This window comes from Hemitrygon akajei, chromosome 7 (genome assembly GCF_048418815.1).
Source record: "Hemitrygon akajei chromosome 7, sHemAka1.3, whole genome shotgun sequence".
In the NCBI taxonomy this organism is placed as follows: domain Eukaryota; kingdom Metazoa; phylum Chordata; class Chondrichthyes; order Myliobatiformes; family Dasyatidae; genus Hemitrygon; species Hemitrygon akajei.
Genome location: NC_133130.1, coordinates 136,999,571 through 137,025,303, shown reverse-complemented (window position 1 = coordinate 137,025,303; position 25,733 = coordinate 136,999,571). Strand labels below are relative to the sequence as shown.

The 25,733-nt window shown below is 41.8% G+C and overlaps 1 protein-coding gene across 1 annotated transcript in view; it reads right to left on the bottom strand.

Moving 5' to 3' along the window:
* Positions 1-25,733, bottom strand: part of cacna1ba (calcium channel, voltage-dependent, N type, alpha 1B subunit, a) — an 846,233-nt gene that overhangs the window by 320,724 nt on the left and 499,776 nt on the right. The window contains exon 7 of the mRNA XM_073052070.1: positions 23,187-23,290. Coding sequence (XP_072908171.1) covers positions 23,187-23,290 — 104 coding nt within the window. The remainder of the gene's footprint in view (positions 1-23,186; positions 23,291-25,733) is intronic.

Here is a 25,733-nt window from a genome sequence, read left to right as displayed (position 1 = left end):
CATGCTTTGCCTCCTGCCAATCAGCCAATGCTCTGTCCATGCACGTATCTTTCCTGTAATACCATGAGCTCTTACCTTGCTAAGCAGCCTCATGTGCAGCATCTTGTGACAGGCCTTCTGAAAATCCAAGTACACAATATCCACACTTTCTCCTTTGTTTATCCTGCTTGTTACTTCCTTAAGAAATTCCAACAGATTTGTCTTGCAAGATTTTCCCTGAAGGAAACCATGTTGACTACAGTCTATTTTATCATATGCTTCCAACTTCCCTGAAACCTCATCCTTACCAATCGACTCCAACACCTTCCCAACCACTGAGGTTAGACTAAGTGGCCTATAATTTCCTTTCTTTTGCCTCTCTCCCTTCTTGAAGAGTGGAGTAATATCTGCAATTTTCCAGTCACCCAGAACCATGTCATAATCAAGTGATTCTTGAAAGATTACTAATAATAGCTCCAAAATCTCTTCCACTATCTTTTTCAAAACACTGGTGTGTAGTCCACCTGGTCCAGGTGTCTTAGCTACCTTCAGACATTTCAGCTTTCCAAATACCTTCTCCTTAGTAATAGCAACGGCCCTCACTCATGCCCCCTTACACTCTCAAACTTTCAGCATACTGCTACTGTCTTCCACAGTAATGACTGATGCAAAATGCTTATTCAGTTCACCCACCATTTCCTTGTCCCCCATTATTAACACTCCAGTGTAATTTTCCAGTGGCCCACTATCTACTCTTGCTTCACTTTTCCTCTTTATATATCTGAAAGACTTGTGTGGTGTCTTCTTTGAATGTATTGGCTGGCTTACCTGAATATTTCACCATTTTCCTCCTTATGGCTTTTTCAGATGCCTTCTGTTGGTTTTTAAATGCTTCCCAATCCTCTGACATCCCACAAATATTTGCTCTAACAATCTCTTTTGCTTTTATGTTGGTTTTGACTTCCTTTGTCAGCTACAGATGAATTATCCTGCCTCTAGAATACTACTACTTCTTTGAGACGTACCTATCCTGGTCCTTCAGAATTGCTCCCAAAAAATCCAGCCATTGCTTCTCTGCCATTATCCCTACTAATGTCCCCTTCCAATCAACTTCGGCCAGCTCCTCTCTCATTTCTCTGTAATTCCATTTATTCCACTGTAATACATCTGAGGTTAGCTTCTCCTTCTCAAATTATAGGATGAATTATTTCATGTTATGATCACTTCCTCCTAAGGATTCCCTTACCTTAAGCTTCCTAATCAAATCCGGTTCAGTACGCATCATCAAATCCAAAATAGCTGATCCCCTAATCAGTTCAACCACAAGCTGCTCTAAAAAGCCATCTCATAGGCATTCTATAAATTCACTCTTTTGGGATCCAAAATCAGCACCACCATGATTTTCCCACTCTATCTGCATATTGAAATCCCCTATGACTATCTTGGCAATACCCTTTTGACATGCATTTTCTATCTCCCATTGTAATTTGTAACCTGGCTAGCCTGTATATAACTCTCATCAGGGTCTTTTCACCCTTGGAGTTGCTTAACTCTACCCACAAGAACTCTTTATCTTCCAATCCCATATCACCTCTTTCTAGTATTTGATGTCATTTTATTTTACCAGCAGGGCCCTGCACCCCCTTTGCCCACCTGCCTGTCCTTTCAATACAATATGCATCGTTGAATGTTACGCTCCCAACTATGATCTTTTAGCTATGACTCAGTATGGGCACAACTTCATGCCTGACAGTTTCAAACTGTGCTACAAGATCAACTATCTTATTCTGTACACTGTGTGCATTCAAATATAACACCTTCAGTCCTGCATTCATCACTTGTTTCGACTTTGTACACCTCTTAGACTGCAACTCAACCCACTGATGACAATTTTGCCCTAAGATCTGCCTGTCCTTTCTGACAGTCTCGCTACACATGGCCTCTGCTGGTATACCAACTGCACCATCCTCAGCCCCATCACTCAGTTTCCCATCTCCCTGCCAAATTGGCTTAAATCCTCCTCAACAGATCGAGCAAACCTGCCTGCAAGGATATTGCACCCCCTTGGGTTCAGTGTAACCTGTCCCTTTTGTAACTTCAGCAGAAGAGATCCCAATGATTCAGAAATCTGAATCCCTGCCCCCACGCCTGTTCCTCAGCCATGCATTCATATGCAAAATCATCCTATTCTTGCCCTCACTGGCACACGGCACAGGCAGCAATCCAGAAATTACTACCCCGGAAGTCCTGCATTTCAGCTTTCTACCTTGTTCCCTATATTCTCTCTTCAGGACCTCCTCTCTTTTCCTACCCCTGTATGTCATTTGTGCCAAGGCCTCGGGCTGCTCATCCCCCTGCTGTGGACCTGACCCAATACATCTGTGACCCTGGTATCTCGGAGGCAATATACCATCTTGGTGTCCCTTTCGTGTCCTCAGAATCTAGTGTCTACTCCTCTTACTATGGAATCCCCTATCACTACTGCACCTCTTCTCCCCTCTTCCCTTCTGAGCCATAGCGCCAGATTCAGTGCCAGAGACCTGGTCACTGCAGCTGTTAATTGTTGAATGGCGATTGTTCATTTTTCTCCATAAAGGCTGCCTGACCTGCTGAGTCTCTCCAGTGCTTTGTATATGTTGCTCGAGATCTCCAGCGCCTGCAGAATCTTCTTGTAACTCTGCCAATGATCCAAGCATTTGTACCAGTTAGATTACACTATTGCCAAGAGACTCTAAACTATTCGCATCACCCATGCCAATCACTGCCGGATTTAATACTCTACGGTCATCTCTGTTAGATGGCCCAAAATTAATGATAAAACAATGATAAAAGCAGAAATATTTACACAAGGAAAACAACATTAAATGTCTCAAGCATTCCTTGAAGATAGTGCCTCACATTAAATCTGACAATATTCCACCTACACGAACAGCAGGGCATCTGATTCCCCAGAAATCCCACAATCAGCACTTGTGAATAATCTCTTGGCTACTCTCCCAGAAATCACCAGGCTGGTTCAATGTAAATGACGAAGAGATCCTGGCGTTAATTAGTGACAAACACAAGGCAGCCACCTGCTTGCAAACTGCTCCATGGTCATCTGCAAACACGACCCTACATAAAATTGGTCACCTAAAGAGCAGATGGTGAATGGAAAGGAGTGTAAAAGGTTCACAAACAGCGCAGATTCTTCAGCTCTACCAAGACCATCTACAGCCAAAAGATTTATGAGCTCATCATGCTGAGTAAAGAACATAGAATACCTTATCAAGGATAGAGAAGCAGATAGTGCCTACTGGAAGGAACATCTCAAAGACCTCCTCTGACATGCTCAGCCCTTGACATGAATGTCATAGAAACATAGAAAACCTACAGCACAATACAGGCCCTTCGGCCCACAATGCTGTGCCGAACAGGTACTTACTTTTGAAATTACCTTGGGTTACCCATAGCCCTCTACTTTCCTAAGCTCCATGTACCTGTCCTTGACTTTATTCCACAGCAACGTATGCAATCCAGTATAACCAGCAGTTCAAGCTAATAAGTGGGAAATAAAGCCATCCGAGATGCAATCGCTCTCAAATTTAGCAACAATTAGGGCACTATTCCCTGGAACCCAGGAGAATGAGGGGAGACCTTCTAGAGGAATACAAAATTATGAGAGGTACAGGTAAGGTGGATGAACATGGGCTTTTGACTGGAGATGTAGGCGCAGAATTGGGCTATTCAGCCCAATCAGTCTACTCCACTGTTTGGTCATGTCTGATTTATTTCCCCTCTGAGCCTCAGTTGAAGCAGAACTAGAACTAGAGGTCATTGGTTTTGGTTGAAAGGTGAAGCATTCAAGGGTATTCTGAGGGGGATCCACTTCACTTTGGTGGTGGTGTGAGTGTGCAAGAAACTGCCAGTGGAAATGGTAGAAGCGGGTTCTACTGTAACATTTAAGAGACGTTTCGATATGTACATGACTGGAAAGGTTTGGCAGGAGGTGTCCAGGTGCAGGTAGATGGAAATAAGCAGAGGATTGGGTTGGTGAGGACTGGATACGCCAAAGGTCCTGCTTCTGTATTGTAGTACTTTATCATTATCTATCCAGATGATGACTTCATTCCACTCCAGTCCAGGGGGCCTTAAGAAAATAAGCGCAGGGATTGCAGACCCTTCCATAGATGGGGCATGAAGTGCCAGGTGGAGCAGGCAGGAGGCCATTGCATTAGAATTCAGGGGTGTCAAACTCATTTTAGGTCACGGCCCGGATTGAGCAAAATGCAGCTTCATGCGGGCCGGATCAGTCGGACGCGTGCGAACGCAGCTTTCGTTGCCTCCGTTTTTTCAGCCTGCTCTCATGTGTCTCAGTCTCTGCTATAACTACAAAGTGTTTCACTTTACAAACTCCGTTTCTTATGAAGAAGACTGCCGAGCAAGACTGCCGAATAAACACTAAAAACCCTGAAAACCTGGTACCTGAATAAACTCAGCATTAGCCATATCATATGCCATAGGCGCTTCGATTACTGGGGCCAGCTTTAATAGTAATTAGATATTATCTCGCGGGCCAAAGATAATTCCACCGCCGGCCGGATTTGGCCCGCGGGCCTTGAGTTTGACATATATGCATTAGATTGTCCTCCCAGTTTTCTGTGTGCTCCTAGCACAGGGCTGGGGGGGGGGGGTGGGGGGTGGTTCCCAGTATCATCTGTGTTTCATTTCTCCACACTGAGAGCTGTGGGCCAGTGGGGATGCTGCCCCCAGTTTTGAATCTCTCTGCCTGGTATACAGCTCAGCACAGAGGGGCTCCTTCGGCATCTGTGGTCAATGAGGCCTGCCCAGCACAGCTCACTAAATGACAGCTCACTATCAGAGAAGATGCTGATAACTTATCCTTCTGGTGAATTTGGGATGGAATTAGGAACTTTGTGCCTTCTTTATGACGATGCGTTAGCCCAACTAAATGCAGCGGCAATGAAAGTGGCAACTTTCCAGTGCCCTGAGATGCCTTCACTGGGTTGTCCACGTCTCATAAGCAAGGAGCACTACTGCTCCATAGATCAAATGTTTACCCTTGACTTCAAGTTTTGCTTGCACCATTGAAAGTGAAGGTGGATTGTATCATGGAGGTCTGCTTTCACCTAGAGATGGTTGCAGAGATACGAGAAGTGGTCCGTGTTTTCCAGTACCTCACTTAAACCACTGCTGCGCTGAGAACTGTGCTAGGCTGTAATCCAAGAGCCTGGAAAGGCATTTTGAAACAATGAGGATGAAGAGCATTAATCTGAATCTGGAAGGTCCTCTCAAGACTTCTCAGGACTGGCACCAGTGGAGATTGCTAGACAGGCATTGAAGAGGCTTTGTGGACCTGTGGTTTGCCACTGATGTGACGTCCAATGTCAGGAACAGCGAGTACAAAATGGCATCACTGTTAAAGTGTAAACTGGTTTATTATTGTCACATGTACTGAGCCACAGTGAAAAATGTGTTTTGTATTCCATCCATACATTACAACAGTGTATTGAGATGGTACAAGGGAAAATAATTAGAGAACAAGAGTAAGGTGTTACACACATAGAGAAAGTGCATTGCAGGTAGACAATAAGGAGCAAGGTCATAATAAAGAAGACTGTCAGTTCATTAGTCTGTTTTATCCTGCCGTGCACATTCTGTGCTATCAACAGAGATATCACCAGTCCATTTCACTGGCAGCATTAATGTCAGCACTTTACATGAGAGTCAATCAAATAACATACTCTCAGAGATGACTACAGCCTTGGTCTGTGACAGCTGAAGACCAGGGTGTCACTGTGCATCCCTTTGACAACTTTGCGAGATGGGGCTCACTTGGTTTAAGTTCAGCCTGGTGTGACGAGAATCCCCTGGCATTATTAACTGGGACACATTTCCAGCCATGAAACAAGAGCACAGGAACTACAGAAGCATTTCGGGCAGTGACTGATCCAACACTATCTATCTTCTTCAAAGTAAATAATATTCTGAACCACAATCGAAATCTATTCTGGGGCAGGTATAACCTCAAACAAAGCAAACCCGATATCCTTGCAGGCAGACTTGCTAAAACTATTGGGCAGGGGAATGGGAAACTGAGTGATAGGGCTGAGGATGGGACAGTTGGTATATAAGCAGAGGCAATTTGCCATGAAAAGGTCAGGAAAGACAGACAGATGATAAAGCAAAATTGCAGCCAGTGGAATGGCTTGTAGTGTAATTCAGGGTAAAAACGGAAAACAGTGATGAACACAGGACTGAAGGTGTTATATTTGAACGCATGCAATATACAAAATAAGGTAGATGATCCTATAGCACAGAGAGAGATTGGCAGGTACGACATTGTGGGCATCACTGAGTCGTGGCCGAAAGACAATTATAGTTGGAAGCTTAACATCCAAGGATACACATTGTATCAAAAGGATAGGCGGGTTTGGTGGCTTTGTTGGTAAAAACTAAAATCAGTAGAAAGAGGTGACGTAGGATCAGAAGATTGTTGTGGGTAGAGGAACTGCAGGGGTAAAAAGACCCTTATGGGAGTTATATACAGGCATCCAAACTGGGCGTTAAATTACAAAGTGAGATAGAAAATGCATGCCAAAAGGAAAATATTAAAATAGTCATAGGGGATTTCAATATACAGGTAGATTGGGAAAATCAAGCTGGTGCTGATTTTGGGCTCCAAGAGAGATAATTTGAAGAATGACTGTGAGATGGCTTTTTAGAGCATCTTTGTGGTTGAGACCAGCAGGGAATCAGCTGTTTCAGATTGGATTGTTATGTAATGAACCAGATTTGATTAGGGAGCTTAATGTAAAGGAACTCTTTAGAGACAGTGATCATAATATGTTGGAATTCAACTTGTAATTTGAGAGGGAGAAGCTAAAGTCAAATGTATAGGTTCAACAGGTACATTTGATGTCAGAGAAATGTATACGATATACATCCTGAAATCTTTTTCTTCGCAAACATCCACAAAAACAGAGAAGTGCCCCAAAGAATGAATGACAGTTAAGTGTTAGGACTTACTTGACGACACTGTGTCAGAGAGATAACTTCTTCCCCGTAGGTTACTTGGTTATTTTTTGATATTAGTCCAATCAATATAGTATCGTCAACAAATTTAATTAATAGATTGGAGCTGTGGGTGGCGATACAGTCATGGGTATACAGGGAGTAAGGGAGGGTTCTCAGTACCGCTGGTGCAGCAAAGCATCAATGTTACAGTGGAGTAAAGGGAATTACAGAGGCATGAGAGAGGAGCTGGCCTAAGTTGATTAGAAGAGCACACTAGCAGAGATGAAGACAGAACCTTGGCTGGAGTTTCTGGGAGCAGTTCAAAAGGTACAGGATAGATACATCCCAAAGAAAAAGAAATATTCTACAGGCAGGTTGACAGAACTGTGGCTGACAGGGAAAGTAAAAAATGACATAAAAGCAAAAGAGAGGGCATAGAATAGAGGAAAAATTAGTGGGAAGTTAGAGGATTGGGAAACTTATAAAAACCAACAAAAGATAATTAAAAAGACATAAGGAGATAAAAATAAAATATAGTAAGCTAGCCAATAATATCAAAGAGGATAGCAAATGTTCTATAAGATATATAAAGTGTAAAAGAGAGGTGAGAGTGGATACCAGACCGCAGGAAAACGATGCTGCAGAGGTAATAATGGGAAACAACAAAATGGCAGATGAACTGAGTAAGTATTTTGCATCAGTCTTCTCCGTGGAAGATTCTAGCAGTATGCCTGATGTTTGAGAAGGTCAGGGGGCAGAAGTGAGTACAGTTGCTTTTACAAGGGAGAAGGTGCTTGAGAAACTGAAAGATCTGAAGGTAGATAAGTCACCTGGATCCAATGGACGACCCCAGGGTCGTGAAAGAAGTAGCTAAAGACATTGTGGAGGCATTAGTAATGACCTTTCAAGAATCACTAGATTCTGGAATGGTGTTGGAGGACTGAAAGTTTGCAAGTGTCAGTCTGCTCTTCAAGAAGGGAGGCAGGCAGAAGAAAGGAAATTATAGGCCAGTTAGCCTGACTTCAGTGGTTGGGGAAATGTTGCAGTCGATTGTTAAGGATGAGGTTTTGGGGTATTGGGAGGCACATGATAAAATGGACCAAAATGAGAATTGTTTCCTCGAGGGAAAAACTTGCCCGATAAATTTGTCAGAATTCTTTGAGGAAGTAGCAATCAGGACAGACAAGGGAAAATTGGTGAATGTTGTGTACTTGGATTTTCAAAAGGCTTTTGACAAGGTGCCACACATGAGGCTGCTTAACAAGATAAGAGCCCATGATATTACAGGAAAGATATTAGCATGGACAGAGCATAGGCTGGTTGGCAGGAGGCAAAGAATGGAATAAAGGGAACATTTTCTAATTGGCTTCTGGTGACTAGTGGTGTTCTTCAGGGGTTGGTATTGGAAATGCTTCCTTTTACATTGTGTGTCAATGATTTGGATGACGGGGACATCACGTGATGACGTAGGATCGAAACGTGGAAATCCAGCTCTCCCGTAAAAAACCAGTAAAATAATGTTTAAGTGAAGAAAAGTTAGTAAATACTTTTTTAAAATTACTTATAAACTACTCAGGCTTGTCTTAAGATATGTCTCCTAAACAGAAGCAGAAGAAAACTACTACTTTGAAGGCAACACAAGTTGGAAAAGAATCAAGGCCGGCAGCCATGAAAGAGCCTCGGGCTCAAGTGCATTTTACCTCCGGCGATACAGAACAGGAAACTGTTGCAACATCAACCGTTTCCAAAAAAAAAGAGCAACGGGAATTGCACATGCGTGAAGGAAGGGGCATGCGCAAACACGAACAACCCAAACTACAAATCCCAGCTATGATCAGAACTGAAAGTGAAAGTGAATATGAGGTGGAATCAGATTCTCTGGATAAATCAGACGAAGATGAAAAGACAAACAAAGAAGAGCAACAGGAAGAGGTTGGAGGTGATATTGGAGACGTAAAAAAATCTTTGGTGCAAATAATGCATGAATTAAAAGCATTAAAAGTAATAAAAAATATATTAAAAATATGAAGATTATGTTTGATAAAATAATGAAAAGACAGGACAAAATGGACAAGAAAATTTAAAACTTGGAAGAAACAACGGGAGACACCATTGATAGAGTGAATAAAATGGAAGATAATATTTCTGCCTGGACATCAGAAAGAAAATGGTTGTTGGAAAAAGTGGATGTACTTGAAAATTTTAGCAGACAAAATATTATTAAGATTGTTGGACTTAAAGAAGGATCCAATAAATTTTTTTCAAAAATGGATTCCGGAAATTTTGGAAATGGAAAAAGGAACCCAGTTAATTGAAATTGAAAGGGCTCACAGAGCCTTAAGATCAAGACCTCAAGTTGATCAAAACCCACGATCAATCTTGATAAAATGCTTAAGATATCAAGATAAAGAAAAGATCCTGAAGGCGGCTGCCCAACGTGCCAGAAAGAGAAACGGGCCATTGATGATAGAAGGGAAAACAGTTCTTTTCTACCCCGATATAAGTTATGACCTTTTGAAGAGAAAGAAGGAATTTAACGCAGCGAAAAATGTTTTATGGGAAAAGGGTTATAAATTTATATTGTGCCACCCGGCAACCCTGATAATTTTTTTGGATGACGGAAAAAGATCTTTTACTGATTATCAGGATGCAGAAGAATTTGCACAAGAACTCCCAAATATTCGCTAACCACAGCCAAAGATTTAAAAGCGAAACGGATTAAAGCTGAAGACAGGGACAGTGAATGGAGTTGATGGATGTTTAAGGACAGAAGAATATTTAAATATATTCTTAATTATATGATACAGGGGGAGAAAGGTAAAAATTTGAGAAATATTAATCGAGAGTAGTGATATTATTTTTTCTTCTCTTATATATACTTTTTTATGTTATGGGGGAGCTGGGGGAACTTCAGATTGATTGCTACAGGATTCACGTGTGTAATCATGACGATTGCCATGACCTGTACAACGGAGGGGGGTAATGTTGTATTTTTTTTTATTCACAACATTAGTAGGGGGGTATTTTGTTATTTATTTATTTATGTTTTTTTGTAATCTATTTTTCTTTAATCTTTTTTTCTTTGCCTGGACAATCGGGGGTGGGGGAGACACATAGCAACACGAAGAATTTTTAAAAGCTTCCCCAAGGTACTACGAAAGTTGAAAAGTTAGGTATTACTATAGACTGGAGTAACCCTGTTAAAAATAATGACTAATTTACTGAATTTTTTAAGTTTTAATGTTAATGGGCTTAATGGACCAGTGAAAAGAAAAAGAATTTTAACATACATTAAGAGAATGAAAATAGATATAGCTTTTAGCTGCATTCCATTTGAAAAAATTACTTATAATTTAAGAGATAAATATGAAATATTTCTGAAAATTTGGCACCCTTATTTACAAAAGATAGGATTAAATATGTAGGTGCTCCGAAGATAAAATTATTGGTTATTTGGGGAAAGAAATATTACGAACTCCATGGAGCATGTGGGGATCTTCCGATATCCAGGCATTCTTTCTTTCTTTTTTTTTCTCTCTTTTTTTTCTTTTTTTCTCTCTTTCTACAGGGATATGTTAGGGAGGAGGGGTTAAGGGGAGGGGGAAGGGTTGATAATTTTTTTTCCTTCTGTAGCCATTTGAAAATTCAATAAAAAAAATTCATAAAAATAAATGAGTTGGATGACACAATTGATGGTTTTGTGGCCAGGTTTGCAGACAATGCAAAGATAGGTGGAGGGCCAGGTAATTTTGAGGAAGCAGGGAGTCTGCAGAAGGACACAGACAGATTAGCAGAATGGGCAAAGAAGTGGCAGATGGAATATAGCGTCGGGAAGTGTATGGTCATGCACATTGATCAAAGGAATAAATGTATACACAATTTTCTAAACAGGGAGAAAATTCAAAAATCAGAGGTGCAAAGGAACATGGGAATCCTTGTGCAGGATTCCCTATAGGTCAACTTGCAGGTTCAGTCAGTGGTGAGGAAGGCAAATTTCGAGAGAACTAGAATATAAATGCTGATGCTTTATAGTGCATTGGAGTGTCCTCACTTGGACATGGGAGATTTCTGGGATCATTTTGGTAGCAGTATACATTCCACCTCAGGCCAATGTCATTCAGGCTTTAAATGATCTGGGTGAAGAGACAATTTCAAATGAGGTTGGATGTGACATCGGATCTACAACAACTCTGGCAGGGTTTGTAAGACATTACTTCCTATAAAGTGAAACCCAACAGCATGAATGACAGCGATGCTTCACTACCAGATGAAATCAACACCTTCTATGCCCGCTTTGAAAGGGAGAATATAACTACAGCTGTGAAGATCCCTGCTGCATCTAGTGACCCTGTGATCTCTGTCTCAAAAGCCGATGTTAGGCTGTCTTTAAAGAGGGTGAACCTCGCAAGGCGGAAGGGCCTGATGGAGTACCTGGTGAGGCTCTGAAAACTTGTACCAACCAACTGGTGGGAAGTGGGAGTATTCAAGGACATTTTCAGCCTCTCGCTGTTATAGGCAGAAGTTCCCACTTGCTTCAAAAGGCAATAATCACACCAGTGCCTAAGAAAAATAATGTGACCAGCCTTAATGACTATCAGCAGCACAGGAGCGCCACAGGGAACCGTACTCTCTCCGGTCCTGTTCACCCTGTACACATCTGACTTCCAATATAACTCGGAGTCCTGCCATGTGCAGAAGTTCGCTGATGACACGGCCATAGTGGGGTGTGTCAGGAATGGACAGGAGGAGGAGTATAGGAAACTGATACAGGACTTTGTGATATGGTGCAACTCAAACTACCTGCGTCTCAATGTCACCAAGACCAAGGAGATGGTGGTGGACTTTAGGAGATCTAGGCCTCATATGGAGCCAGTGATCATTAATGGAGAATGTGTGGAGCAGGTTAAGACCTACAAGTATCTGGGAGTACAGTTGGACGAGAAGCTAGACTGGACTGCCAACACAGATGCCTTGTGCAGGAAGGCACAGAGTCGACTGTACTTCCTTAGAAGGTTGGCGTCATTCAATGTCTGCAGTGAGATGCTGATGATGTTCTATAGGTCAGTTGTTGAGAGCGCCCTCTTCTTTGTGGTGGCGTGTTGGGGAGGAAGCATTAAGAAGAAGGACGCCTCACGTCTTAATAAGCTGATAAGGAAGGCGGGCTCTGTCGTGGGCAAAGTACTGGAGAGTTTAACATCGGTAGCTGAGCGAAGGGCGCTGAGTAGGCTACGGTCAATTATGGAAAACCCTGAACATCCTCTACATAGCACCATCCAGAGACAGAGAAGCAGTTTCAGCGACAGGTTACTGTCGATGCAATGCTCCTCAGACAGGATGAAGAGGTCAATACTCCCCAATGCCATTAGGCTTTACAATTCAACTGCCAGGACTTAAGAACTTTTTTTTTTTTTTTAAAGCTATTATTAATGCTTTTTGAGTTAGTGATTTAGATGCATATCATATTATTACTGAGTTAAGTATTGTATGTAAGGAGTTTTTGCTACAACAAGTGTATGGGACATTGGAAAAAATGTTGAATTTCCCCATGGGGATGAATAAAGTATCTATCTATCTATCTATCTATCACCTGGTAGCACTCACATCGACAGTGATGAAATGCTTTGAGAGGTTGGTCATGACTAAACTGAACTCCTGCCTCAGCAAGGACCTGGACCCACTGCAATTCACCTTTTCACTTTAGGAAGGATAAGACAAAGGAACACATAGCAATCCTCATAGAGGGATCATAAGTGGAGAGAGTGAGCAGTTTCAAGTTCCTGGGTGTCAAGATCGTTGAAGACCTAACCTGGTCCCAACATACTGATGCAGTTATAAAGAAGGCAAGACAGCATCTATACTTCATTAGGAGTTTAAAGAGATTTGATATGTCAACAAATACACTCAAAAACTTCTATAGATATACTATGGAAAGCATTCTGACAGGCTGCATCACTGTCTGGTATGGATGGGGGGCTACTGCACAAGACCAAAAGAAGCTGCAGAGGGGTGTAAATCTAATTAGCTCCATCTGGGTACTAGCCTACAAAGTACCCAGAACATCTTCAAGGAGTGGTGTCCCAGAAAGGCAGCGTCCATTATTAAGGACCTCCAGCACACAGGGCGTGCCCTTTTCTCACTGTTACCATCAGGTAGGAGATACAGAAGCCTGAAGGCACACACTCAGTGATTCAGGAACAGCTTCTTCCCCTCTGCCATCCGATTCCTAAATGGACATTGAACGCGTGAATCCTACCTCACTTTTTTAATATATAATATTTCTGTTCTTTTTGCACGATTTTTAATCTATTCAATATATACCGTAATTGATTTATTTATTTATTATTATTATTTTGTTTTTTTCCTCTTCTATATTATGTATTGTATTGAACTACTACTGCTAAGTTAACAAATTTCATGACACATGCCAGTGATAATAAACCTAATTCTAATTCTGATTCTGAGTATTGTGAGCAGTTTGGGACCTTTATCTAAGAAAGGATGTGCTTACGTTGGAGACGGTTCAAAGGAGGTTCACGAAATTGATTCCAGGAATGAAAGGCTTATCACAAAAGGAGCGTTTGATGGCTCTGGGCCTGTACTCACTGGAATTTTGAAGAATGAGGAGGGATTTTATTGAAACCTATTGAATGCTGAAAGACCTAGATAGAGTGGATGTGGAGAGAATGTTTCCTACAGTGGGGGGGATGGGGAAGCTAGCACCAGAGGCATAACTTCAGAATAGAGGGACGTGCTTTTAGAAATGAGATGATGAGGAATTTATTTAGCCAGAGAACGGTGAATCCATGGATTCACTGCCATAGCAGCTGTGGTCGCCAGGTCATAGAGTGTACTTGAAGTGGAGGTTAATGGATTCCCAATAAGTCAGGGTGTTAAAGGTTACAAGGAGAAAACAAACAATAGGGTTGAGGAGGAAATGGATCAGCCATAATCAAATGGCTGAGCAGACCTGATGGGCCAAAATTCCTAATTCTGCTCCAATGCTCTATGGCCTTATGGTCTAAAAATGCCACAGAATGCTATTTCCTAAAAACAAAACAAGGAGCATAAGCAGTTTTATTCCCAGTTGGCCAAAGGAACAAGTGAATCAGAACAGAAAGGTATTACTTAAAGTGGCTTGACAGATCGGTATTTGTTGTGACATCATTGCATTACTGGCAAATCTCTAGGCTATTCACAATATCTAATAGGTAGAAGGCACTTAATGAAACGATCGCCGAGCAGACAGAACCTCATTGTCACCTGAATGCAGGTTGAAGCAGGAGTGAAGGCACTTGGGAAATAATCACAGTGCAAAAGACCCCTGCTCCTGAGCTTGTCAGCATGTCGTCAGCACCATAAGCACTTTCCCCACTCAGTGAAGACCACAGGGAGAGAAGACTTGATTGAAAAGTCAGACAACTATCCAATTCAATTAGCTCTTAAAGGAGTTACATTTTAATCCATGTTTCAGAACAATTTAGAAGATTAACTGATGATTGTTTTTAGATTTAGAAGTAGCATTAAGGGATTTGTGCAACACACACAAAATGCTGGAGGAACTCAGCGGGTCAGGCAGCATCTATGGAAAATGGTACAGTTGATGTCTTGGGCCGAGACCCTTTGGCAGTCCTTGGACTTCCAGCATCTGCAGATTTTCTCCTGTTTGTTAAGGGGTTTGTGCTTTGCTTCTGGCTCCTGAATTTTAAATTGATCCTCTGAAGGCGACATTTTATCTAAATATGCAGCAAGTCTCTGTGGTTTAAGCAGTCATGTGGATATATGCAAGAAGTGAATGTCTGCCCGTAGGTTCTTCAGTATTGGTGAGGCCAGTGCCTGTGCTTGACTCTTAGGAAAAAACACCTTGATGTCTTTTGGGAAAGGCAGATCAACTCGATCCACTCATCCCTCTGTTTCTGGTTATGGCTGTGATACACACAAAATGGAGCCTCTACAGATTTCAGGCCGAGACCCTTCATAAGGATTGAAAAGGTAGGGGGTCTGAAGCCAGAATAAGATGGTAGAAGGAGGGCGAGGAAGGTGGCAGGTAAGACAAGGTGAGGAGGGAAGGTGGGTGGATGCGTGAGAAGGGAAGCTGGGAGGAGATAGGCGGAAGAAGTAAAGGACTAAAGAAGAGGATATCTAATTGGAGAGGGCAGTGGAGAATGGGATAAAGGGAAGGAGGTGAGGAAGGAAATGGGTATGTTGCCCTAGATTTCCAGCATCTGCAGAATCTCTTGTGTCTATAGTTTCTAGTGTGCCTAGTTACTGGGTGGTCAGGAAGATAAGGCAGAAACAACTTCATTACTAGAAGATGGTGCAGGTATGGAAATTCTCTGCAGTGTAATAACACAGGGTGCTGCCATCCTCCAGTTGTACAGTCACTATTGTACCAGCCGCTGGCCAATTTTGTGTCAATGTTGTTGCTCGCTGGCATAGAGGTGGGTGAGTAATTTCCAAGTCATTCAAACTTGATACCAACACCATTATGAACAACTATGATGGTCTACGCACATAATTTGTGTAACTGTCCTTTGTCACTACAGTGTTCTGGAGACGTCACTGAGAGATGGTGCTGCAACTTCTGTTTCCTTTGCTACTCAAATGGACCCTAGTTTCCACAAAAATTGATGTTGCTGGTTGGTTTGCTCAGTCAGAAGCTCGGCCCAGCATCATCTTGTCGTTAGTGTGCTATTGACATTAATGAGGCTGTTGCTAACAAGCCTGCAGATCTTTACCCAGTCCTGATTACCTTCAGCTGGAGGGATCCTGAGCTAATCATCCAGCAGACACAGAGTTGACCATACTTGTGTTTTTCCCACGCAGGCCAGAGCAGGGGGTATAAGTTTCCTTGTACATTCCAAAGACATAAAGATCGGTTCATTGAGTTGTGAGCATGCTATGTTGGTGCTGGAAGTGAGACGACGCTTGAGGGCTGCCCAGCACAATCCTCACTGATTTGATTTGACTTAACACTAACAATGCATTTCACTGTATGTCTTGATGGGACCCAGGGTGAACTGCAAGTCTGGATTCAGAACTGGCTTGTCTACAGAAGATAGAGAGTGATGGTGTGAGGCTGTTATTCTGGCTGGAGGTGCGTGACCAGTGGGGTTTCACAAGGATCGGTGCTGGGACCTCTGCTGTTTGTGACACTTATCAACGATAGGGATGAAAATGTAGATGGATTGATAAACAAGTTTGTGAATGACACTAAGACTTTTGGACCATGTGGAGCAGTGGTCCCCAACCATTGGGCCGCAAAGAAACAATATGATTTGGCAGCATGAAGTGATATGAGTCAGTACAATCAAAGAATACAACAGAATGAAGATCAATTACGGATATGGATGGAGAAGAGGCAGATGGAATTTGATCTGGGCAAATGCAAGGGTTTGCCCTTTGGGAGATCAAATGAAAGGATAAGATATACGGTTAAGAGATACATAGATACTTTATTGATCCCAAAGGAAATTACAGTGTCACAGTAGCATTACAAGTACACAAAAATAAATATTAGAAGAGAAGAAGAAAGAATAAAAAATAAGTTAAGTACCACAAACAGTCTCACAGGATTGGGGGGGGGGGGAGGGGGGGATCATGACTTCCCCAGCTGTAGCTTGACTCACTATGGAGCCTGATGGCTGAGGGTAAGAATGACCTCGTATAGCGCTGTTGTCTTAGTCTGTTACTAAAAGTGCTCCTCTGTTCAGCCAAGGTGATATGCAGAGGGTGAGAAATATTGTCCAGAATTGCCAGGATTTTCTGTAGGGTCCTTTGTTCTACCGCAACCTCCAGTGTTGGACAATATTGACTCCTGTAACACAGCCCGCCTTTCCAATCAGTTTATTGAGCCTGTTGACACCGCCTTCACAGCAGTAAGGGTAGATCCCTTAGTAACAATGAGGTAGAGGGATCTTGGGGTCCAGATCCATAGTTCATAGAAAGATGTTAGCACGTGGATAGGGTGATAAAGAAGTTGTATAGAATGTTTACTTTCATTGGTAGCAGTGCTGACTAAAAAAGGATAGAAATCATGCTGCAATTATTTAAAAATTTAGTAAGGCTGCACTTGGAGTATTGCATGCTGGTCTGGTCACCCTCATAGGAAGGAAGTGGAGAGAGTGGAAGAGTACAGAAGAAGTTTTCTAGGATGTTGCCTGGATTAGAGGAAGGACTGGACAAATTCGGGTTGTTCTCCTTGGAGCACTGGAGGATGAGGGGAGACCAGATGGAGGATTTACTAAATTTATAAGAGGCATAGAAAGCCAGCTAAAATCTCTTTTAGCAGAGGACATGCTCTTAAGGTTAAAGGGGAGAAATATAAAGGCAAAGTGAGGGGTTTTTTTTTTTTTTACGCAGGGCTGTTCAGTTTCTGGAATAGGTTAAGGGGCATCATAGTGGAAGCAACAGGTTGGTGGAGTTTAAAAGGCTTTTAGATAGACACATGAAGATGAAGGGTATGGAGGGATATGGGTGACACACAGGAGGAAGACATTCAGTATAAACAGCAGCAAGATCAAAACAATGTTGTGGTCTGAATGCCCTATACAGTGCTGTACTTTTCTAAATTCAGGGCCACTTTATTAGGTATACCTGTTCATTAATGCAAATATCTAATCAGCCAATCATGTGGCAGCAACTCAATGCATAAAAGCATGCATACATAGTCAAGAGTTTCAGTTGTTTTTCAGACCAAACATTAGAATGGGCAAGAGATGTGATCTAAGTGACTTTGACCATGGAATGGTTGTTGGCGCCAGATGGGGTGGTTGGAGTATCTCAGAAACTGCCAATCTCCTGGGATTCTCACACGCAACATTCTCTAGAGTTCACAGAGAATTGTTTGAAAAGCAAAAAAAAAAAAGATCACTTAGTGAGCGGCAATTCTGTGAGGGATAAAGTCTTGTTCATGAGAGAGAGATCAGAGGAGAATGGCCAGATTGGGTCAAACTGAAAGGAAAGCAGTGGTCACTCAAATAACCACGTGTTACAAACTGATGTGCAGAAGAGCATTTCTGAATGTACAACACTTTGAAGCTTGAAGAGGATGGGCTACAGCAGCAGAAAACCAGGAACATACACTCAGTGGCCACTTTATTAGGTATAGGATGTAACATACAGCACTGAGTTTACGTAACTGAGTACACACCACAAATCCCAGTTAAGTAGTGAAAAACTTTGACAGTTACTCAGCTTTTGAACTGAGGTTTGATATCTGGTCCATCACAAACCCTCCCAATTGTACCCCCTCTTTACATCATCCCCATTAACTCCAGCCAAGCCCATCTGTCCAGGAAAAGATTGCTCCTGCTTTTCCCATGTTCCGACTTAATTATTGTGATTGTAAATTGCCACCCTTTCCTCAAGTGTAAACCTCCAGAAGACCAAGATATGCCATATCCTATACGACCAGTGTCCCTTAACTATCATTCCCATCCCTGCCAACTGACCTGGCCCCTGATCTGCTAGACTTCAAGTTAAATCCATTTGTGTTTATGTCCTCTGTCAGGGAACAGGATCTAATAACTCTGAACAGGCTGGCACAAATACAGGATGGAATAGTCTTTCTCTGTGCAATGAATTTCTAATTATATAACCTCCTCCCACTCTTATATTTGCCCCCTGCTTCTTGTTCCCCTTCTGTTGCCATGCCCTCAGCCACCCATGTCCTACTCTGGAAATTCACCACACCCCTCCTGACCAACAGCTTGAACGCAGCCATTCCACAAAGTTCACTTACAGCGGGCTCCTGCTGCGTGGGCATTTTCTTGCTTTGAGCAGTGGTCAGTTATGACTAGTGCTGTCAGTTCATGTCAATGTTTGTATTAATCTTGGTCTGACAGACCAGTGGCCAATTTATCTGTCTCATTATGATCTTGCACCCTATTGTCTCCCTGCACTGCACTTTCTCTGTATTGTAACCCTTTGTTCTGCATTCTGTTTCTGTGTTATCCTGTACCTCCATTGCTCCATGCACTGAATTGATCCGTACGATCAGTATGCAAGATAATTTTTTCACTGCACCTCCGTACTAATAAACCCAATAATAATAATAATAATAATAATAAACCCAATTCCAATTTTGAAATCAACATTTCTTCCTTTTTTTTTACACTATTCCGAAATAGTTAATAAATCCAACTACCAACACAAAAGTCTAATTTTAATAATGAGTTGCAATGTGATAACTCATCACATTACAACTGAATTGTTGATTCTGTTCATAGAATCACAGGGAGTTACACCACCGAGGCACCCACCTGACCCGCCGTGTCCAGGACAGAAAGAGATTTTAGAGTAATCCCAGTTTCCAAGTCTTGCTGACTGCAGCTTTTCCAAGTACAGTTCAAATGTGGTGAAGGTTTTTCCACCTCCAACACTTACTCAAGGGGTGTGGTCCAGATTTACAGTCATCACTGAGTGAATGGATTCTTTTTCAACTTCTTTTTAATATCTGCTCCTCATTATTACCCTTTCTGCTGAAGTAAACAGGTTTATCTGCACAGCCATCTACCAAGTTTACATACCTCAGTCAAACCTCCGTTAGACTTCTTTGTTCCAAGGAAAATTATCTCAACTTTGACCATCTCTCTAATTCCACAGCCAGGCATTGCCCCCCTAAATCTCTTCAGCAGTATCACTGGCACAATCACTTCCTTTCAAACAATGTGTTTGTCTTTGACTCTTTCAAAACTAGTTAAACGTGACAACATTTGATTATTCCAGGAGATGGTGTTGAAACAGAATCTTTTCCTGATGATTGTCTTCCCTTTGTAACTGAGATGGTTAAGTAAGTCTTTCAATACTTGAGACCTTCTAGGCATTTAAGATCTAATTTCTGTTTTTTTGGTTAGCTGCCTATGATAAATTTCCTCACTCTTGTTACTATGCTAGAGAGATTTTGGAATTAGAAAGAAATTTGATAGCCTCTATTAGAAATGATGATTCCTAAGTTTGTCATAGCCGGGGGTGGCAGTGGGGATAAGCTCCCGCTACCAAAAAAATGCTCCGAATGGTGTGTGTCTCTAATAGCCTCTGACAACCAAGTCCAACTCTTGGCCTTCAAGTGTGGTTTAGCTACTAGACCCGGCGGAGCTGTTTTTATTGAGGCAAAGGTGGACCACTGGCGCCTCAAAACCAGTTGCTTCGGGCAGGTGGGGCTCGTCAGCCTCGGACGGCAGCCCACCTAGGAGAAGGAAAACTCTGATTTTAAACCTCCGCTGCCTTGCGGCCGTACCCACCCATGGGAAAGGCTTCGGGACTAAATCCGGAGTCAGGGTCCCTAAGGCAGCTTGATGTTGTTTACAACTTCACTCTGGCAATCTCTGCGATGACACTGGTGCCAACCTATATCAGCGCTTGCCCTTCCCTTGGACTACATCGGTGACGTGGAGAGGGGTAACTCGCTGCAGGGGCAACAACCGGTTCTTCAAATCCTCCCGCCCAGGCTTGCGCTCTGGAGAGGACACAGTCCACCAGAGGCACAAACCCATGACCCCCTGGGATCGACAGCTACTATTAGAAATTATGTATAAAATAAAATTTTTAGTGAAACAAATTCTAAAGCTGCTTCCAGAGATGACTCTCCCTCCTTGATTCCATGTTAAAAAGTTCCAGAGTTGTGCATCCCACAAGTGAAAGTTGGTGTCTACTACTTTGCTCATGGGGTTTTGGCCATCAAGTGAAGCCTGATGGTCCAGGAGAGTGGGGCATCAGAATACATGTCATAGTGAGAGGAATTTCTGTTTCTGTTCAACTTTTCTTCAAGCCATTCACATAGATTGTTCCTGTGCAAGATCACGAAGGAAGGCAGATGATTTTTCTTTGGACTTCCTATCCATCTAAAATGGCTTGACTTGAGAAAAGGCTTTTCTTACCAGAAATTCATTATCATTATGTATTTCTTCTGGCACTTGGCAAGTCAACAGTCTTAATTTTTTAAAATTCAGAAATATAGCCCAGTAACATGTCTTTCTGGTCCAATGAGACCGTGCTGTCCAATGACACCCATGTGACCTACTAACCCATCCGTCTTTGGGATGTGGGAGGGAACCAGAGCACCCAGAGGAAACACACGTAGTCGCGGGGATAACAAACAAACTCCTTACAGATAGCGGCTGGAGCTGTAATAGTGTTACACTAACTGCTATGCTACCATGCCGCCCCAAATATGATTTAATTTCAAATAATAATTAATGGAATTTCATTTGACACACAACATGCAATAGTCTGAAACTCATGCCACAGGAGCACAGAAATAATAGAAAAGTATTAAGCAGCATTGTTTTAGAAATGTAATCATAACATACAGTACTAAACATCTAATGATGTCAGAGAGGGCAACCATTCATTGTGATTCTCTCATTTCTGCACCTCAGCAGAATCATTCTTGGTGTTACCACAATAATAACCCATTCAAAATAAAGGTAAATTCCATAGTACCTTTCATTACAATAACTTGGTAAAGTCAAACATCAAATAGAAATGCTGGATTAACTTTTCACTGGTTCATGGCTAACCAATCTGTTGTTCAGCCTGATGTAATTTCACAAAGATTTTATTTTCGAGCACAAAGGCTTCACAGCCACGAACATGTGAAATGTTTCACCTCTTTTTTTTTTACCTGCTCCTAATCTGTAATTTTTGGGTAAATGAAACTTTTTTGATGTCTGAAATGTAGGGACAAAAACTACTGGTCTTAATAAGTTTGGCATTTAGAATTTAAAACCTATGCTTAATGCTTGTTGTGAGAATTTTTAACTTCCCACTGAGATTCTTGTTTGGCTGACACAACTTCCACTAAATTTACAATGGCCACTGGGAAAGAATTCCTGCTATATCTCCATTGGAATAAGTGGTCCTGGCAGTATCTAGCTGTTACAAATTAACCATCCATTCACCTACCTGTTGTAAGATTTTGGCAAAATGAGTGTGACAAACTTTCTGGTTCAAGGGTGCCTAATAATATGAAAAGAAGGATTGCACAGTGCAGATTCAATATAACACTGGTGTCACTGGATAATTTTAGCACCCGTTATATGCTACCTACTTTGTAAGAAAAACTATCAAACACTTCTGTTCTGTCTTGGGGTCCTGATAACATCTGGGTTATACCTATAACTAATTTAATGGGGTGCATTGCATCAAGGCGGAACTGTTGCTCTGGAATGCTCTTCATAACCCTTGCAGGATGTCCACAAGAAATTTATAGGCAAATGCTTTTGAAATATAGAGGCTGCCAATGTATGCACACTTGTTCCTACAATGTGATGGTAAGGTGGACATAATAACCATGGGGAAAAGAAACTATGGGATCTTTCTAAAACTTCCTGAAGGAGTAAATAAATCTTCCATGTAATTTCTCCAGAAGACGCCACCTTTGACAATGCAAGCACTCCTCTGTTACGACACTGATTGCTATCCTTGTCGCTGGAGTTAGGCTAGAACCAGTAACCATCCACTCGGAGCATCACAAGTACCAAAATAACTAACATGGGCAGGCACGACCAACACATTTCAAAATCACAGCACAACACCATAGTGCTTTTAGCTTAGACAGGTAACATCAGTCCCAAAACTTCACCTAATTCCCATTCGTTACACCCCTTCTTTTCAGTCAAAGATTCAGGTTTGGCTGGTGCAGGGAGCCCTTTGAACGTCTTTCTCTTCACACCCGCCAGGTTTTTCAGACAGATCTTACGTATAACTTAATGACTATATCCTGATTAAATGTCCAGTCATTTTGACTGAGATTGAGCTTTTCAATAAAAAGATCTATTAATGCATGATCAAACAACCAAAGTAATGAAATGGTTTAAGTACAGTAAACTCCTCAGTTTAGAGGGAGCTGAGAATTACACTTTACAGCTGCAAGCATTGCTGTAAACATCCTGTCCTACAAACAGAATGTGCTTTTTAATGCCAGCACCTCTCTCTACAATATATCAGAGTGCACACATGAACAAGCAAGCTTCCATCCAAATGACAGCTCCTCAGAATCCCCAGTGAGAACATTGACAGCACATCTTCTGCTGCTGTTACACCTTCCTCACTGACAGATGGAGTTTCAACCAAAGCCAGATCTTCTTTTAACCAGTGAGCATTCCATCATCAGGATTCACCTTCCATCCCCAAATGTGTTGGTTCTGAGACAATGCTAATTGGCGATTTATAAATTGCAGTTCACTCACCCTGACAACACACCCAAAACAAGATTAAGCATGAAGAAAGATCCAATGACGATCAGAGGAATGAAATACAGCCAGTTCCATGTGTTCCCCGAGGCATCATTGGCCTGTCAAATAAATAAGAGAGAGAATGCCAGTGAAATGAGAGAACAGGCAAGCACGTCATTGTAGGCAGCTCATTTTGGCTGCAAAATTAATTGAGGCAAAAGTAAATAAAGTCAAATGCAATATTCAATACAAATGAATATGTGCAAAGTATTCTTGTTTTGTTAACTATAACCAAATACCCCACCTCATTAGATATTGGTATAATTGGACAATTTAAATGCAACAAGCCATTCATTCTTTGTAATGCCTAAAGTTATTTGCATTCATTCCATAAATATTATGACTGAAGGCCTTTCATTCCTTTGAGCACAATACATTGCAATCCAAAAAAGTAGATTTGATTACTGTGCAGAACCAAGTCTGTACCATTAACACTGCCTTCTTTTCACCATGAAAAGTCACATGAAACTCAAGAAAGAGTGCAAAAGAAGCCTTGAGTCCCTCGAACCCAACCCCCATTACGGTCAGCCTTATCATATCAGATCATAGCCATGCTGATTGTTGGCCTGAAGTCGATCCTGCTTGATCCTTGTGAGCTTTCATTTTCTTGATTTCAGTTTACACACACTTAGTGTCATTCACAATTCTATTGGGCAAAAAATTATGAAGATTCACAACTCCATCGGAGACAAAGTTCTTCCTCATCCTAGTGTTAAAAGGATGTCTTTTTATTCTGTCTAGAACTTCAGTTCAAACCAATAGAAATACACTCACAATATACCTTGTCAAAATCCATCAGATACAGATGCATTTTAATGAGATCACCCTCAAGTTCCTCAGCTTGAGAGTTTATGTCCAGTTAGCTGAATTGTTTCTTATAAGATTACCCTCTCCTCCTGGAAAATCTCTTAGAGCATTTTTGTAGAGGTAAACGAGAGGATGAATAGGGTATGGAAATGGATGTTGTCCATATAGACTTTAGCAGGACCAATGACAAAGTCATGCATATTTTGGGCTAATCTCAAAATGTTAAATCATATGATATTCAGGGAGACAAGACTAATTGGATTCATTGTTTTCTCAGTGGGAGGAAGTAGAGTGATGGTTGAAGGTTGTCTCTCAGATTGAAGGCCTCTGAATAGTTTGGTGATACAGAAATCGGCGCTGGGTTCTTTGTTTTTTAAATGAGCAATTTGGATCTGAGTGTACCAGGGTAAATTTGCAGATGACATGAAAATGGTGAAAAAGCCTATCAAAAATTACAGGGGGATCTTGATCCAAGAAGGTGCCAAGGGCTGGCTAATGGTTTTCAATTCAGGTATGTTTGGAGTGTTGCATTTTCACAAGTCAGAGTAGGACTGAAACAGTGAATGGTCAAGCCCTGGGAAGTGTTGTGGAACAGAGGGACATGACAGCATGGATATATGATTTGCTGAAAGGGAGGTGAATAAGGTATTTGGCATACAGGCCTTCATCAGTCAGTGCATCAAGTATAAGAGTTATGACATTATGTTGCAGTTGTACAAGATGTTGATGGGACTGCACTTCTATAGCTTCGGTTATCATTTTATAGGAAAATCATTGGTAAACCAGAAAGAACAAATTTATGACAAACAAGAGAAAATCTGCAGACCTGCAAGTCCTGCCAAAGGGTCTCAGGACGAAACGTCGGCTGAACTCTTCTCCGTAGATGCTGCCTGGCCTACTGAGTTTCTCCAGCATTTTGTGTGTGTTGGACAGATTTATGAGGTTGCTGCCAGGGCTTGAGGGCCTGAGTTGTAGGAGGAGATTGGGCAGTCTAGGAGAACAGGAGAATAAGGGAAGAGGAACTAAGCACTAGAGGGCATAAGTTTAATATGAGCATTAAATGATTTAAAAGGATTTGAAGAGCAACTTCTTCATTCAGAGGGTGGTGGGGTTATGGAATGAGCTTTCAGAGGAATTAGTTGAGGAAAGTAACTAATATTTAAAAAAACATTTTGGTAAGTACATGGATAGGAAGAGTTTGGAGAGATATGGGCCAAATGTGATCAAATGGAACTAGCTTGGGCACTATTGTCAGCATGGACAAGATGGGGTGAAGGGCCTCTGTGCATGCTACATTCATCTATGACTCCAAACAATATAGCAAATCTTTTCCATGCTAACAACAAAGACAAATATTCCCATCCTTAATTAAGGAGGCCAAAAGCCTTTGGAACGGTGTGGCCTCACCTTACACATGCTCCCGAATTTTATTTTCCATTGCAATAAGCGCCAATGTTCCCTTTTCTATCAAATTACCCACAAGCCACTTTAGCTTGTCTCTTGTATCAGGCCATCCAGATCTCCCCTGGTGTTGTGGTTGGCATCCGTCTGTCTCGGAGGACAATGGGTGATGATCATTATCATCTCAAGCCTGGGCTGAAGGTATGGAGATCTTGAGATGCCCTGTTGTCAAGATCTCCCTTCGGCCTCACCAGTGTAATCCAAAGGAAAGCTTATGAAGCAATACATTTGGCA